Below are 16,193 nucleotides of genomic sequence, written 5' to 3' on the forward strand. Positions count from 1 at the left end.
ATGAGGGGCAACAAATGCCTGGGATGTGTTCAAGCAATGATACTCATGAGTTAGGTGAGCTAGCACTGCTGAAGTTTCATGTAACAGGAAATGCTGGCAATTGTACCATCTGGAATAAAAAATGGGTATGCACCTGATAGCTCTACATTATTATACTAGAATTATCAGCCTAAGACATGAAAACTCTTGTAAGATATCATCAGACAACAAATAGAAAACAGCTTGGAATAAGTTGGTTTTGATTTGTCTTACACTTAAAATAATGTTTTAAGATGGTAGTCAGTCCAATGTGTTGGCAGAGGATTCCCACAAATAATTTTTTCCTGAAACTCTCTTTAAAGTCGTATGCAAGATCCACTGCAGTTATGTCCATGGTTGGCTACATCATTGGTCTTGGAGACAGACATCTGGATAATGTTCTTATAGATATGACTACAGGAGAAGTTGTCCACATAGATTATAATGTTTGCTTTGAAAAAGGTAATTTAAAAAATGCTATATGTTATTCAAATAAAAGGTTTCCCTTCTTGGTAATTAAAAGAAACAACTTAAATTTTTATCTTAAAGGGAAAAGCCTTAGGGTACCGGAGAAAGTTCCGTTCCGGATGACGCACAATATTGAAACAGCACTTGGAGTAACAGGAGTAGAAGGGGTTTTCAGGCTTTCTTGTGAACAGGTAAGTTAGGAAACTTGCAGAAAACTGAGGGCTATCACTTGCCAAATACTATCTTAGAACTTTTCTATTAAACATTCTGCTGTTGAGTTACAATGCCTTCACCTTTTCTGCTGTGATTTTAATTAGACTTATTTTAGATACATCCAATAGTATGTATTTACGAAATATGAGAATGTCGGATAAATACATATGCAAGTAGTGGTACAACTACAGTTCAGAGGGGAAGGGAGACTTGTAGCTCTAGATGTAAAATGTTATGTTTTTCCTGAAGCTTTTTTGTGAAGTTTTGCTTACCCTCTTTCTTCAGGACTCGTCCTTTATAAACGTGACAGATATGTTTTTAAAAACAAACATGCTCTGAACAAAGGAGAGTTTTCTTCCTCAGTTGTCTGTTGCTGGAGTATAGAGTTTGTGTGGAAGGCTAGAATGCAGTCTTTACTTTTAGTGATGTTACGACAGGCTAGCTGCATTTGTACATACTGTGGTGTTCTTCCTGTATTTGTAGTGGTTAGGCATGTTACGGATTTCTGTACCTATTCAAGTACAGTATTTTGCATTTAAAATTCCGCTGTTCTACAAAGATAATGCAAGATCAGAATGAGTCTGTTTAAAATATGATGCAGGTCCTTCATATTATGCGGCGTGGGAGAGAGACTTTGCTTACGTTGCTTGAAGCTTTTGTTTATGATCCTCTGGTGGACTGGACAGCAGGAGGCGAAGCAGGATTTGCTGGAGCTGTCTATGGTGGTGGTGGCCAGCAGGCTGAAAACAAGCAAAGCAAAAGAGAAATGGAAAGAGATATTACACGTAGTCTCTTTTCTTCAAGAGTGGCTGAGATAAAGGTGAGTTTACTACAATAGCTTTCTATGTTATAACCAAAGTAGACCCTATGCTTTCACTTTATTTGCATTTTGAGGGTGGTGGAAGAGGTGGTCATTTATTAGAAATAGTTCACAAATTTTATTGAGCTAAATTGAGCTTGTATTGAGGGAAGTGCTTATATGGAACTTGCAAGTATTTAGTTTTCATTTTCTGTGTGCTTAATTCTAAAACATGTTTTAATGTTTTGCCTGAATCTGGGCTAGAGGAATAAAAATAGAGGTTTAGAGAACAGTCTAAATAAAGAACGTCCGTTAAGCTTTAGCACTTGTAGCACTGGAGGTAGTCCTAGATGAACAACATAGTTGAAAGGTTAAGTGCTGCCATATATTTCTTTCTCTTACCTGTTTGAATTAAGTCCAGTTCTGTAACGTCTGTGTCTTGGTTATAGGTTAACTGGTTTAAGAACAGAGATGAAATGCTTGCTGTGCTGCCAAAATTGGACAGTAGTTTAGAAGAGTATCTGAACCTGCAAGAGCAGTTGACAGATGTAGAAAAGTTGCAAGGAAAACTACTGGAGGAGATAGAATTTCTGGAAGGTGCAGAAGGAGTGGATCATCCCTCCCACACGCTGCAGCACAGGTACAGAGGAGCCAGGAATTCTGTCGGGAATCTCACAGTTCAATACAGTTCGTGGTTTAGTAATGTACTTAAAAGTTAAATGTGAGAAATGTATATACGAGGGAGATTAATAGCTGGGCAAAAGCTATTCTTACAGTAAGCAAGTCACGCCTTGTACAGAACTATTGAAACCATTTTCCTACTGAATAATCTTATTTATGTCCTACGCCTCATACTCCATCAATATAACCTGTGCTAGTCCATGTTCCACACTTGATCCTCAAGGCAAGAGACAATGTGCTGAATGTGGCATCCCATCAAATTAATCCACATAATGCAGCTATTGATAAATAGCACAAAAATCTTTTCATCTAAGTTTGTAATTCTTTAACTTATTTTTCAAGTTTATTTGAAAATGATCAAGGATTTCAGAATTGCGTGAATATGCACATGCATTCATTATTTTGTAGGAAAACAGAATTAATTATTAACACAACATTGTTAAAGTTTTATGTAATTGGTGAGAATATGTTCATTTTCTGGTCAACAAGGTAGTTGTATTGTTCAATATGGTTTTGTATTCAATATAGTTAAGTATTTTTTTTTCTTGTAGTACTTACTTGATTCTGTGGCTTCAATAATTCAGGTATTCTGAGCACACACAGTTGCAGTCTCAACAAAGAGCTGTCCAGGAAGCAATCCAGGTGAAGCTGACTGAGTTTGAGCAGTGGATAACACATTACCAAACTGCTTTCAGTAATTTAGAGGCAACGCAACTTGCAAGTCTTCTTCAAGAAATTAGCACGCAAATGGACCTAGGTATAAAATAGTATTTGTGGGGCTTTTTTAATGGTTTGAAAATAACTAGAGTTTAATATCAGGAGACATTATGAGTATCCTGTAACTTAAAGACAAGGACCTGTATATAATAAATGAAGAGAAAAGGGGTTCTTCAAAGGGTGATTTAGAGCACTTCAAGGTTTCTGTGCCAAGCTGTCTGAAGGAACTTGTCTCTTACCCCTAGCTGGGAATGAGATTATTCTCTTACCTTGTTGTCAAAATTCTCTATATGAGTTCTCCATGCCTTCTTTATCACAAGTAAAAGAATATTTTTTGAAAAGATGTTAATGCTCAGTATTTGTATGCTATAAAATGTGTGCTTCAGAGATGCGTCTTAATTTTTAACCATCTTTCTTAAAAGGTCCTCCAAGTTATGTACCAGCAACAGCGTTTCTGCAAAATGCAGGCCAGGCACATCTAATCAGTCAGTGTGAACAACTGGAAGGAGAAGTTGGTGCTCTTCTCCAGCAGAGAAGATCCGTGTTACGTGGTTGTCTTGAACAATTGCACAACTATGCAACAGTAGCTCTTCAGTATCCAAAAGCTGTGTTTCAGAAGCACCGAATAGAGCAGTGGAAAACCTGGATGGAAGAACTCATCTGTAACATGACAATAGAGCGTTGTCAGGATATCTTTAGGAAGTAAGTTGACAGAATAGTGGATTGTTTGAAGAACTTAATTTTCAAGCTACTTCAGGTTTTTAATTTTCTAATTAAAATGAATACTCTTGTGAGGACCAATCTAACTATAAAGCAAGACAAAATTAAGTTGTAATTCCAGAATTTTGGAGAAAAGATGAAAAACTGCTTTAAAAATACTGTTCCAGATTTTAATCTCTGTACTGCAAAAAGAAAACCAAGTAATGTTGCCCTGTAATGAACAAATGAAGAACCATGTTTGTGGCTTTAGAGTGATATTTAGAAGTTTTAGAAACTTCTAGTATCTAAAAATCACTTAAGTCAACTAAAGGTTTTTTATTAAAGCAGATTTTCAAACAATTTTTTTTTTTCTTCTAAAGTCAGGCCATTTCAGCATTATTACTGCTTGGTTTACAAGATCTAGATTCTATTCAAGCGTTTACACTGAAACCTGTTTCCTGCCTATTTCTTATCTTCCATTTATTCTTTGCCTCAAGAACTACTGATTGTCTTCTGTCCTTGCAAATAGGTATGAAATATGGTGCATTCTAGGACTTTCTATGAAAGTGTCATTAGGGTAGCCATTAATTGCTGTGGTATTTAGAGTTGATATGGAGTAGGTGATGTGGGAACTATTCAAATGCAGAGTATTTTTCCTACCCACAGAGCAGAAGGCAATTTGCTAGCACTTGAGAAGGGAGAATTTTGTCATTGTGCTTTTGCTTTACAGGTATGAAATGCAATATGCTCCTCAACCACCTCCAAGTATGTGTCAGTTCATAACTGCTACAGAAATGACTCTCCAGCGCTATGCAGCAGATATAAATAACAGACTTATCAGGCAGGTGGAGCGTTTGAAACAGGAGGCAGTTACTGTACCTGTTTGTGAAGAGCAGCTGAAAGAAATTGAACGTTGCATAAAAGTCTTCCTTCATGAAAATGGAGAGGAGGGCTCACTGAGCTTAGCGAGCGTTATCATCTCTGCTCTTTGTACGCTGACCAGGTGAGTTGCCTCTTGTGAAATTTTTTTGTACGCGTTCATGTTTGAGACCACATAAAAGGAATATTCAAGTGACATAATTATGTGGAGAATGCAATAGCAGGCAGGTTGTCTAACTAAGAGTCATAATTCATCTAGGCGAAATCTGATGATGGAAGGTGCAGCATCTAGTGCTGGAGAGCAACTGGTTGATTTGACTTCAAGAGATGGAGCCTGGTTCTTGGAGGAGCTTTGCAGCATGAGTGGGAATGTTACGTGCCTTGTGCAGTTGCTGAAGCAGTGTCATCTTGTGCCCCAGGACTTAGATATTCCTAACCCAACTGAAGCATCAGAAGCTGTTCACTTAGCGAATGGAGTATATATCTCACTTCAGGTGATACTTACTTTTATGTTACTTTTTCTTTCCTCATCCCCACCCTTCTAAGGCTTCAGCTAAGCCATTCTTAACAGCTTCTTCCTTAAACAGCTAAATGTTTGTTTATGATGCTGCTGAGATTTTTTTTTATTGGACCTTAGTCTTGATTGCTGTATTTGGCTGAGCTGAGCAGGCATTTGCTACTGCCATTTACATTTTTATTGGTTGAAAGAAACCAGTTTGTCTATACATGACAAATTGTAAGAAACTGCTGTCAAGTAAATAACCATGAGAAAGAAGTTAGTATCAGATTTATAGACACACCAGCTTCATGTCTTGCTTTCATTCTTTTATTCTGTTGCTGGCAGCCCAGAACAACCCAAACTGTTTAATATGTGCTCTTTCTGTTTTCTGCTCCTCCTAAGCCTTACTTATTTTCACCTGAAACAAGTAGTTTGAAACAAATTCTGGCCACAGGCCCCTATCTCCAAGACTGGGAAGGAGAAAAATGCATTTATAATTTTGTGGTTTAGAAATATTTCCATTTCAATAAAACAAACAAAAAACATTAGTGGTGGCTTGAGTAAAATATCCGCTTAAGACTCAGGTGGTTTATAAACTGTGGCTGGTGTAAATAGCTTTTTGAGGCTTTTGGTTCCACTGTATTGTATTTGAAAAATATTCTCCTACCAACCTGCATAAGCGCCTTGAGATTTTCATCACTTTGTTTCTTCGCTCTTCAAAGTATTAACATTGCAGAAATTTTTCAGAAACATGCATGCAATTTCATTGCATTGCAGCTGAGATCTTTCACCCACACATTGTTGTCCTCCCTGTGAGCTCTTAGGTAAGATGCGTAGCTCACTGAGCAGTCAAGATAACTAATCTTTTTGGTGTGTCTTGTCTCATTTTGGAGACAGAGTGCATTGGTTGGTTCTTTCTGTAGCTGCCTTTAGCCCTCTGATGCATTCTGCTTGGGGAGAATTGCTTTATGCCACTTAAGGTACTGTTTTTCTTACCTGCATTGATTTCTGTGGCATGAGTAGGACTCTAGCAAAATAATCACTACCTGGCAAGTTTTTGATTCTTTTCCTTTGCCTAGTCCAATCAGTTTAGCAAATCATAAATTCAGTAAATAATTTAACTCACTCATAGTTATGTAATGGAAAAGAAAAGCTACATAATTTGACGAAATTGATTTGCAAAGTGTGATCTCTGTACCACTAATCCTCTGCTGAGGATTGCTGTAAGGTATTGCTGCTGATGCTATTGAGGTAGTTGTTGCTATATTGTGCAAATGTCAAACCTTTGGGTTTGTACAGGGTTTAATGTATTCCTGATTTCTTCAAATTTAAAAAGAAAAAGAGTAGATTTTGACCCTTGGCTGACCACCATCCTGTTATCTTTTACATAATGTCTGCTGCAGGGTGGTGTAATACTAAAATGAGAAAGATGTTGCATATGATACTTTTTGAGAGGGGAAAATTTCTTATGTTTTCATACTTTCCAACAGGAATTGAACTCAAACTTCCGACAGATCATTTTTCCTGAAGCGCTTAGGTGCTTAATGAAAGGAGAGTATACTTTAGAAAGTATGCTCCATGAATTAGATAATCTTATTGAACAAACAACTGATGGAGTCCCTTTGCAAACATTGGTTGAATCTCTTCAAGCCTACTTACGAAATGCTGCTATGGGACTTGAGGAAGAAACACATACTCATTACATTGATGTTGCAAGGTAAATCACTTTTTTTTTTAGTTTACATATGAGAGAATGAAGACTGCAGAACATTAGTTTGTCTAAATTTTATTATTTGTTTGACATACAGGCTTTTCTTGTCCAAGAATACCCTTAAGCAGAGTGCAGTGTCTAAAGTGCACACGTTTCCTCTCTGTGCATTTATGCATTTATCCACATGAATACATAGAAATACAGAGCTATGGCAATTTACATTTACGCCTGCTTAAAGTTGACTTTTGGTAGTCAACTTTTTCCAAAAGATGTAGTTGTGACTTTATGTTTGAAGTTAAGGGATGCTAAAAATAGGAACTGGTCCATTAGTTTGTGGGAGAAACCTGTGAAAGAGCGAGCTTGTAACCATGACACTCCTCTCATCAGGAGGTTTGATGAGCAGCTTTTGCATAATGAATCAGTGACTTGATTAAAAAAACAAACAAAACCCCAACCAAACAAAAAGACTTGTGCATCTTGTAACGTGGGACAGTACGTTTCTGGGGAAGTGCTTGGTAGACAACTGAGCCAATTCAAAAGCTTCCTGCCAAGTAGAAGTGATCTTGCTGCTTCCCTTGAGCCAGTTATGGTGGCTCCATCAGTGGTGCACTGAAGGCTGCTATACCAGTTGAAAACAATTTACTTTTTTTCTCTTAGGTTAATTTTCTTCCTGGTTTACCCATTGGCAAGCCTGCTCAGCCTGTTAGTTGAGGGTCAAAAGTGATATAAGGGAGAGAGACTATAAGACCACCCTGTCAGGAGCAGCAAGCTGTTAAACCATCTCTGCCATAACCCGAGACCTCATCCTCCACCTTTTTACCCCATACTCCATTCAGTCAGTTATATATGTGTATGTTATAAAACCAGTACTTGGTTTTCAAGGAAGGAAAGGTGATACTTACATCACTTACTATTCATAACTTCTTTACCATGCTCATAGGAAGTACTGTCTGTATCCTCTACATGTATTTAAGTTAAGGGGGGGGTGGGGGGGGTGGGGTGTGTAGGAAGAGCCTGCAAAAATTTCACATCGTTCAAATGCAGCTTCATTCTAATCTGCTCTAGCTGTGGGATCAATCAGTTTAAGAAAGTCCTATTTATTTCTTGTAGACTAAGCAAAAACATATACATTTTTCTTTTTTTTTTTTAAGAGTACTTCATGCTCAGTATGGTGAACTGATTCAGCCAAGAAATGGTTCGGTTGATGAAACTCCCAAAATGTCAGCTGGTCAGATGCTTTTGGTAGCCTTTGATGGAATGTTTGCTCAAGTGGAAACTGCATTTGGTTTATTGATTGAAAAGGTATGGATTTGTTCTTTTTGGAGTACTCTTTGAGTCAGGAATATGAAAGTTTTATTAAAAAAACCCTAATTTTTCCTTTACATTGCTCAGCTAAACAAGATGGAAATACCTGTTGCTTGGCGTAAGATTGACATAATTAGGGAAGCCCGCAGCACCCAAGTTAACTTCTTTGATGATGACAATAATCGGCAAGTTCTAGAGGAAATTTTCTTTCTCAAGAGACTGCAAACAATTAAAGAATTTTTCAGGCTCTGTGGTACCTTTTCTAAAACATTGTCAGGTAAATAAATGTTATCAAATATTCAGTATTGCTTTGTCCACTTCTCATCCCATGTCCTTTTGAGAAGAATGTAAAATGGTCACTTTTACTGTAACTTACCTTTCATATATGGCAAGTATGCAGAAATTAAAAATTAATTCCTGTAATCTTGCTGTGTTTGTCAGATAATATTTTTCTAGATGCGTCAAATGTTTTGTTTATAACAAAAATACTATTTCTTTCCTTTAAAAGGAATCAGTTCACTTGAAGACCAGAATGCAGTAAATGGACCTGTTCCAATTGTCAATGTGAAAGCCCTTTACAGAAACTCTTGTTTTAGTGAAGACCAAATGGCCAAACCAATCAAGGCTTTTACAGCTGACTTTGTGAGACAGCTTTTAATTGGCCTTCCAAATCAAGCTTTGGGACTTACTTTGTGCAGTTTCATCAGCGCTTTGGGTGTCGATATCATTGCTCAGGTAGAGGCTAAAGACTTTGGAGCAGAAAGCAAAGTTTCTGTGGATGACCTGTGCAAGAAAGCTGTGGAGCACAATATCCAAATTGGCAAGTTCTCGCAGTTGGTCATGAACAGGGCAACAGTATTAGCTAGTTCATACGATACAGCATGGAAGAAACATGATCTAGTGCGCAGACTTGAAACCAGTATTTCATCTTGCAAGACCAGTCTTCAGAGAGTACAGCTGCATATTGCCATGTTCCAGGTAAGACCACAACGCATGTTATTTCTCTCCAAATTGTGTCTGTGGAAAGTGAGCTTCAGTTACTGTGTCTGAGCACAACAAGAACTTTGTATTTTGTTGAATGAGCTTTAGAGTATTAACGGACTTGATAAAGTATTTTGGTTTTAAATTATTCTGTAAACGTATAAGGAAAAAAAGTGTTACAGCTAGCTTCTTTTGAAGACTGGCTGCTTTATAAGATGCAAATGTGTCAATGTGTAAATTCTTTCTCGAGTCAATACATGTAATTTTTTTCCAATAACCATTAAGTAATTTATTAGAAAAGAAGCATTCACTGGCTTTCTTACTAGCAATGTTGTCCCATTCTCCCCCACTTTTTTTTTTTCAAACAGACTATGACTTTAAGGGAGGAGATTGCTTAAAACAGAGGGTATGCATTGCTGAATGTTGTCTTGTACCCTTCCTGCGAAGTTTTAATGCTCCACTGTTTGCCTCATGAAAAAATATAAATAGCAGCAGTATCAATCCTGAAAATGTTCTTCTGAGGCTTTAGATAAATGCCATTGTGTACCTTGAACTGTATGCTGGTATCCACTGTATTGTAGTGTCATTGATCTTCTTTTTGTAGTGATTTGTAGGTTAAGGGTAAAGGCTTTCTCCATGTCAGTTAATAAACCATTTCATAGACTGGTAAGCAAAATTGTCTTGGTTTTAATGCATCACAAGTGAATTGTTTCTGAATATTAATGGATTTTCCTTTAGATCAAGGAAATGTGTGTAAATCACTTCTAGTAAGTCAATGACTGATTAATGGTATAAATATCCAAGCCAGCAAAACATAGTTTACAACTACTTATATAATTTAACACTCTCTAATGATTTAGAATTTTTAAGCGTGCCGGTATTGTCTGACACCTAGTGCTTTTAAAATGCCTTTACTTATAAAGTGTACCAGAATACTAGAAGCGCTGTTTGTGAAGCAAAGTATTTTGTGCTGAGCAATACTGATAATCAAGTGTTCCCATTATTTTCTTAAAGTGGCAGCATGAAGATCTCCTCATCAGTCGCCCACAAGCTATTTCTGTTACTCCTCCACCTCGTTCTGCAATTTTAGCCAGCATGAAAAAGAAACTTCACACGCTCAGTCAGATTGAAGCTTCAATTGCAACAGTCCAGGTACTACTATTTTTGGGAGGTTTGTTCAGCAGCATATTGGAATGTGACTCTAACACAAAATTATCTGCCACCTCCAGATTATGTTATCTCTCTTGCTATTGAAGCACAAATTTAGTGGTATTTTCATTGATCTCTTTCAGTCTGATGTATACTGTTACATTGTTTGCTGTCTCATACGAAATATTCTCTCTGGACTATCAGTAAATCTGTTTCACGAGTGAAAATATGAATATGTGAAAGTACCTTTCCTTCTGAACGCTGATCATGCTCCTGTTCTTTAAGTTTGTCTGACTTTGATCATCCTTACTATCATTTTACTAGCGAAGTGTCAGAAGCTTCCTTTGTAGATCTGGGCAAATCAATTTTTCTGTGTGTTAAGGTTCCTGTGTGCTGTGGCTTGGCTCAGCTTTTTAGACTTGTGGGTATCGGTAATATAGAATGCTTAATTGTTTAAAATAAATACTGCTTAGCTTCTTGAATTTTAATTTCCTTTTTAGTTGTGAAGGTAGTGGTTTGTAATCATTTTTTGAAGATTATTTGGAAAATAATTCAGGGCTCCTATGATCATCTTATATAATTTTTAGTCTAGAAATATGATTAACTTGCTTTTGTATTTTTTTTTTCTAGTGGGTTAAAATCTAGACAGGTAACTTTATTTCCATAACAATCAAATCCAGTTGTGATGTGTGCTGAAAATAAACCTTTAAACAGCATAAGCTAACATTTGTCAATCATGAATACCACGTTCTTTTCTATATATGGGTATAAGAATGTGTCTGCATATGTTATATATGTGTAATTTTTTTTAAAGCTAGGCTTAAGATCATATTTATCAGTGTGGACTATCTGTATCTATGTTGGTTTTTTTTTTCTTCCCCAATGCAGGAGAAACTAGCAGCACTTGAAGCAAGTATTGAGCAGCGTTTAAAATGGGCAGGAGGTGCTAATCCTGCACTGGCACCAGTCTTGCAAGATTTTGATGCCACTATTGCTGAAAGAAGAAACCTTGTACTGAAAGAAAGTCAAAGAGCAAGTCAGGTACTATACATAAGTATAGTACTATTGACTTGATAAGCGTGTTCACTCTTTATTTCCTACTTAAGATTTATGTAGAAGATATTTTCCTCCTCAGCATCTAAAGAGCAAACATAGATAACCAAATACTTCTGGGAATCCCACTTTAAAAGCAATATGAATAATCTCTGGGAGAATTGCTGCCGAGTTGGATGACCCTGAAATGATACCGCTACTGTAACAGAGCGGCTTTACTGCTGTATTTAAAATTCTCCCTTCTGAGGACATGGAACAAATGCAGTTTCTATAATAGTTCAATTGGAATAATTTTTCTCACTCTTGCTGATTTTTCAGGTCACTTTCCTCTGCAGTAATATCATTCATTTTGAAAGTTTACGTACTAGAACAGCAGAAGCCTTAAATCTTGATGCTGCATTATTTGAACTTCTCAAACGCTGTCAACAAATGTGCTCATTTGCGTCGCAGTTCAACAGTTCAGTCTCTGAACTGGAGCTTCGCCTACTTCAGAGAGTGGTAAGTAAAGGTCAAAGCAAAATATGTAACGTTACAGAATCGCTGTAATCATGAGTTCTCAATTTTGTCTTTCATTCTAAATTAATGTTGTGTATACCTTCTAATGGGTTGTAGATTACAGAGTTTATTCCATCAGCTGCTAAACACTTGGCAGTGGCATCTACACAGTAATTGAATTTTATCTCTGGATACAGATACAAAAATGTTTGTTATTTTTAGGGCACTGGTCTCGAACATCCTATTGGCAGCTCTGAATGGCTTCACTCAGCTCACAAGCAGTTGACCCAGGAAATATCTACACAGAGAACAGTACAAACAGAAAGAGAACAGCAAATAGAAACAGTTTGTGAAACAATTCAGAATCTGGTGGATAGTATTAAAACTGTGCTCACGGGTCATAACAGACAACTTGGAGATGTCAAACATCTACTGAAAGCTATGGCAAAGGTATGTCTAAAACTTCATTAAATTTATTCCTCAAACCCATGTCAGTATAGTTTAAGAAAAATAACACTTGTAACTATGTGCTTTTTAAAGTATCTAGAAACAGTGAAATGTGTTCATGCGTATGGAGTTCAAGACATAAAATTCATTTCATCTCTAAGAATTCATAAAGCTTTATTTCTAGAGTTAGGCTAATCAGGCTGTGGTTGAATTAAACCTTTTCTCTCATTTGGCAGTTGAAACATTTTCTTTGTGTTTACAAATCCTCTTGGTTTTTAATCAGTAAAACATTTGATCTTTTTCAAATTTATTTTCTTGAAATGTAACTACTGAAAATTATGGTTATTTGTAGTCAAATGACAAACTGAGGGGCTGAAAAGGCTAAGAAATGCTCAACTTTGTTCTCTTAGCAAAGCTATAGCAAATAGTTAACCTTTTTGCACATCTTTTGTTACAGGATGAAGAAGCGGCTTTGGCAGATGGTGAAGATGTTCCCTATGAGAACAGTGTTAGGCAGTTCTTGGGCGAATATAAATCGTGGCAAGATAATATTCAGACAGTTTTGTTTACGTTAGTTCAGGTTATGGGTCAAGTCCGCAGTCAGGAACATGTTGAAATGCTACAGGAAATAACTCCCACCTTGAAAGAACTAAAAACACAGAGCCAAAGGTAAGAAAGTGACCTTCTCTCGGGTGAAGGCATTTTGCTTATCTGCTTGTATATAGCAGAAACACAGCATGGGGTGCCTACTTGGTGGTTGTCTTAGAATGCAGAAATCTTTTTGCAAAATTTGACTTAACTTTCGAGTTTTCAGTAAGTCAAGTAGTTGCATGAATGTTTATCGACTCCATTATGTTTCCTAGCGTCTACAATAATCTAGTGGGTTTTGCATCACCTTTAGTCACGGATACATCAAATGAATGCTCAAGCCCAACGTCAGCTGCCACATATCAGCCAACCTTTGCTGCAGGTAATACTTGAAAAAGTACAAACATTAAAACATCAGGAATTGATATTAGAGAGGATTGTAACTTTTATTAAATTTTGAAATACAGACAATCTCTCTAAGATTATAAAAGCCTATAAAATTCAAGTCATTCAGCATACAATACTGAATGACCACTTGATCATAGCCTTTGAATAGCCTTCGAGATCTGGATTCACTCCACAAAGCCCAGAATACATGGAATCCATTGTCAACATATATCAACTGAACTGTAATTTCTGTTGAATTTAGTATTAAAATTTATGGTGGCTTTGGAATTAATCCTGAAACCCTGCAAAATTCATGTTTGCAAAATTTTCATTACAGTTAAAAACATGAATAAATTTTCTCATGAGCATGGATTTCTTTCTATTTAAAGGATTATTCCATTGTCAATATTTGGACTAAGCGCAGCTTCCTGACTTCTATCAAGAACAAGAATTGCATTTTATAACTGCCATACAAAATGATAGAATTAGAGGTTAAGAGAGCCCATAAAAATTTGCTTAATGTAAATAAATGTTTTGTAATGGAAAAAACCCTCTTGTTTATGAAGTGAAAGAAAGAAAAAAAAATTGAAAGATTGGAGAGAGAACTGGTGCAGAGTTTAAAATGCATTTGTACTGAAGGATTGATAGCTGCATTTGATACACATTTAATTGTGCTTTTTCTTGCATCTGTAATATATTATTTTGAATACTTTAAGCGCTTTTAAACTTTCTTTACAGCTGTACGTAGCAATACAGGGCAGAAAACTCAGCCAGAGGTGATGTCGCAGAATGCAAGAAAGCTAATTCAGAAAAATCTTGCCACATCAGCAGATACTCCTCCAAGCACAGTCCCAGGAACTGGCAAAAGTGTTGCCTGTAGTCCCAAAAAGACAGCCAGGGACCCTAAAACAGGAAAAGGTAAATACAGGGCTTAAAAAACCCCAGAACAAAACCAAAAAAAAACCAACAAAAAACCCACCACTGACAACAACAAAAAACCCCAAAATACCTCAGTGGGCTTCTGTGCATGAATGTAAAATTGAATTAATTTTATTTTGCACCTTTAGCCGTGCAGGAAAGGAATTCATATGCAGTTAGCGTGTGGAAGCGGGTCAAAGCCAAGTTAGAGGGCCGAGATGTGGATCCCAACAGGAGAATGTCTGTTGCTGAACAGGTGAGTTGAAAATAGTAAAGTTCCAGTACCGGTCCTTGCTTTAAATATTTGGTAGTAAGCACGTGTGTATGTATGCTGAAGTATGCCTTTAAAGACTAAAATCCTGTTGTGAATGGGGAGTTGCTTTTGAGATGTGTGATTTGTATTCCAATGCAAATCAAGCTATGCTGCTGCCTTGTATTGCTGCATTCATTTTTTTTTTTATCAAATGCTTTTGTTTCCTATATTTATATAACTCATGAATTGGATAAAATTGCCTTTTGTATGTCCGTAAGCTAACATTTGTTACACAGCTGTTGGTATCCAGGGAGAACATAAGATCTGTACAGCTGTCTAAAGGACAGAACTTGTCTGTGTTTACTAGCATAACACAACCACGCTCCTGTCTCTGTGAAACTGAGTCAGGGGGCCCAGATGTCCACGTAAATTTGAGAACGCTGTGACTATTTTCAAGATAGGGGCGATGACTGAGATGATGTGTGATCTTCTTTTGCCCCTGCAGTACAAATTCCTATTTCTTATGTGGACTACACAAAGTTATGTAAGATTAAGTTTACAGTTACTATAGACTTTTTCACTGAAACGTTGTATTTGCAGGTGATATTCAACAGTAAATTTTAAGATCACTTCAACACTTTTAAAAATCTAGCTTATTTTTAATTACTTGTTTGACCTTTTTAATAGGTTGACTTTGTGATTAAGGAAGCAACTAATCTAGATAACTTGGCTCAGCTGTATGAAGGTTGGACTGCCTGGGTATGAGTAGGGAGAAAGCAGATAAGTCTGGTTCAGCGAGGTCAGACATCCACCAGAATCAACTCGGCCTCAGGCATCCATAGCCGCACCACAGTCGGTGGTGATGCATACTGGGGCTTAATCTGAGGAAACCTAGGAAATCTCGGTGCACTGGGAAGTGAATCCTGCAGGATAGCTGCACTCAGGGATACGCTAAACACAATGGTCTGCAACCCCCACGGTCAAGGGTGAAAGCTCACCGCTTGAACAACACGGTTTGTCTTTCTGCTACGGAAGAACTGCAAACGTGTCTGGGGGTTAGCTGCAGAAAGAAATCGGGATGCTACAAACCGCAGAGTGATTTGGAACTCAATTCCACCTGACCCTGTGAACAATTCAGGAAACACCGAACCCTGTTCAAAGAATAACAGAAAAAATGGGGCCATGAAGAAATCACAGCAAGGGAAGATTTGATGCATTCAGATTCTTGTAACTCTTGTTGCGTGGCAACAGTGCTGGTTGAGTCGACCAGTTAGTACGGAAAAAGGCTACAAAATGTAAACTTCAGAAATGGACTGAAAGCAAAGAGCTGTACATCAGATATACGCTGCATTGGAAGAACTTCTGAGATAGAAGAAAAAGCCTTTGTTCTCTTCTCCCTCTTTCCTTTCTCTCCTCCCTCCCAGCCTCTCCTTGCATACACCCCTCTTGGCTTATTCTTGTAGGTTAGGCGTACTTCCAATATACTTTTTATTTCAATCCTTCTACTTCACAGTTTAGTCAAATTAACAACTTTAAATTTTGTTTGGTAAACAAATTTTCCAAAAGCACTGAAAATATAGAACATCAATGATGACTTATGAGTTGGATGGTCAAATGCAAAATGTAATTTTGGTTATTTTAAAGTCATTTCTGTGATTCTATTATGTACAGTTTCTCAAAATTGTCACTGTGCATTTAAAAGTAATGAATCCTACAGGCATTTGATTTAATGTGCACTTCCCTCTGCTTGCAGTGTACACTTTTTTGTAATTCAAATTGTCCCTCCAATCTCATTCTACTGTGATTGCTGTAGTTTTTCGTACGACGTAGCTAATCCAATGTAATCTTTACCTTTTTAAAAACCAGGATAGAGTATCTAGTAGAGTTTTACATTGTTGATGACAGATAAACAATAAAGTGATGTTCTGGTGGA

At 37.1% G+C, this 16,193-nt stretch overlaps 1 protein-coding gene across 1 annotated transcript in view; it reads left to right on the plus strand.

The window, feature by feature from the left end:
- The window catches only part of SMG1 (SMG1 nonsense mediated mRNA decay associated PI3K related kinase), a 68,278-nt gene extending 52,085 nt beyond the window's left edge, over positions 1-16,193 (plus strand). The window contains exons 43-63 of the mRNA XM_050906307.1: positions 342-480; positions 568-677; positions 1,301-1,519; positions 1,948-2,138; positions 2,764-2,936; positions 3,319-3,598; positions 4,326-4,598; positions 4,734-4,968; positions 6,464-6,690; positions 7,836-7,986; positions 8,077-8,266; positions 8,498-8,967; positions 9,985-10,122; positions 11,008-11,160; positions 11,491-11,670; positions 11,890-12,117; positions 12,572-12,783; positions 12,978-13,084; positions 13,828-14,007; positions 14,157-14,263; positions 14,948-16,193. Of these exons, the coding sequence (XP_050762264.1) occupies positions 342-480; positions 568-677; positions 1,301-1,519; positions 1,948-2,138; positions 2,764-2,936; positions 3,319-3,598; positions 4,326-4,598; positions 4,734-4,968; positions 6,464-6,690; positions 7,836-7,986; positions 8,077-8,266; positions 8,498-8,967; positions 9,985-10,122; positions 11,008-11,160; positions 11,491-11,670; positions 11,890-12,117; positions 12,572-12,783; positions 12,978-13,084; positions 13,828-14,007; positions 14,157-14,263; positions 14,948-15,025 (4,041 nt within the window). The 3' untranslated portion in view covers positions 15,026-16,193. The remainder of the gene's footprint in view (positions 1-341; positions 481-567; positions 678-1,300; positions 1,520-1,947; positions 2,139-2,763; positions 2,937-3,318; positions 3,599-4,325; positions 4,599-4,733; positions 4,969-6,463; positions 6,691-7,835; positions 7,987-8,076; positions 8,267-8,497; positions 8,968-9,984; positions 10,123-11,007; positions 11,161-11,490; positions 11,671-11,889; positions 12,118-12,571; positions 12,784-12,977; positions 13,085-13,827; positions 14,008-14,156; positions 14,264-14,947) is intronic.

The sequence above is a fragment of the Gymnogyps californianus genome, chromosome 15 (assembly GCF_018139145.2).
Source record: "Gymnogyps californianus isolate 813 chromosome 15, ASM1813914v2, whole genome shotgun sequence".
Taxonomy (NCBI): Eukaryota; Metazoa; Chordata; class Aves; order Accipitriformes; family Cathartidae; genus Gymnogyps; species Gymnogyps californianus.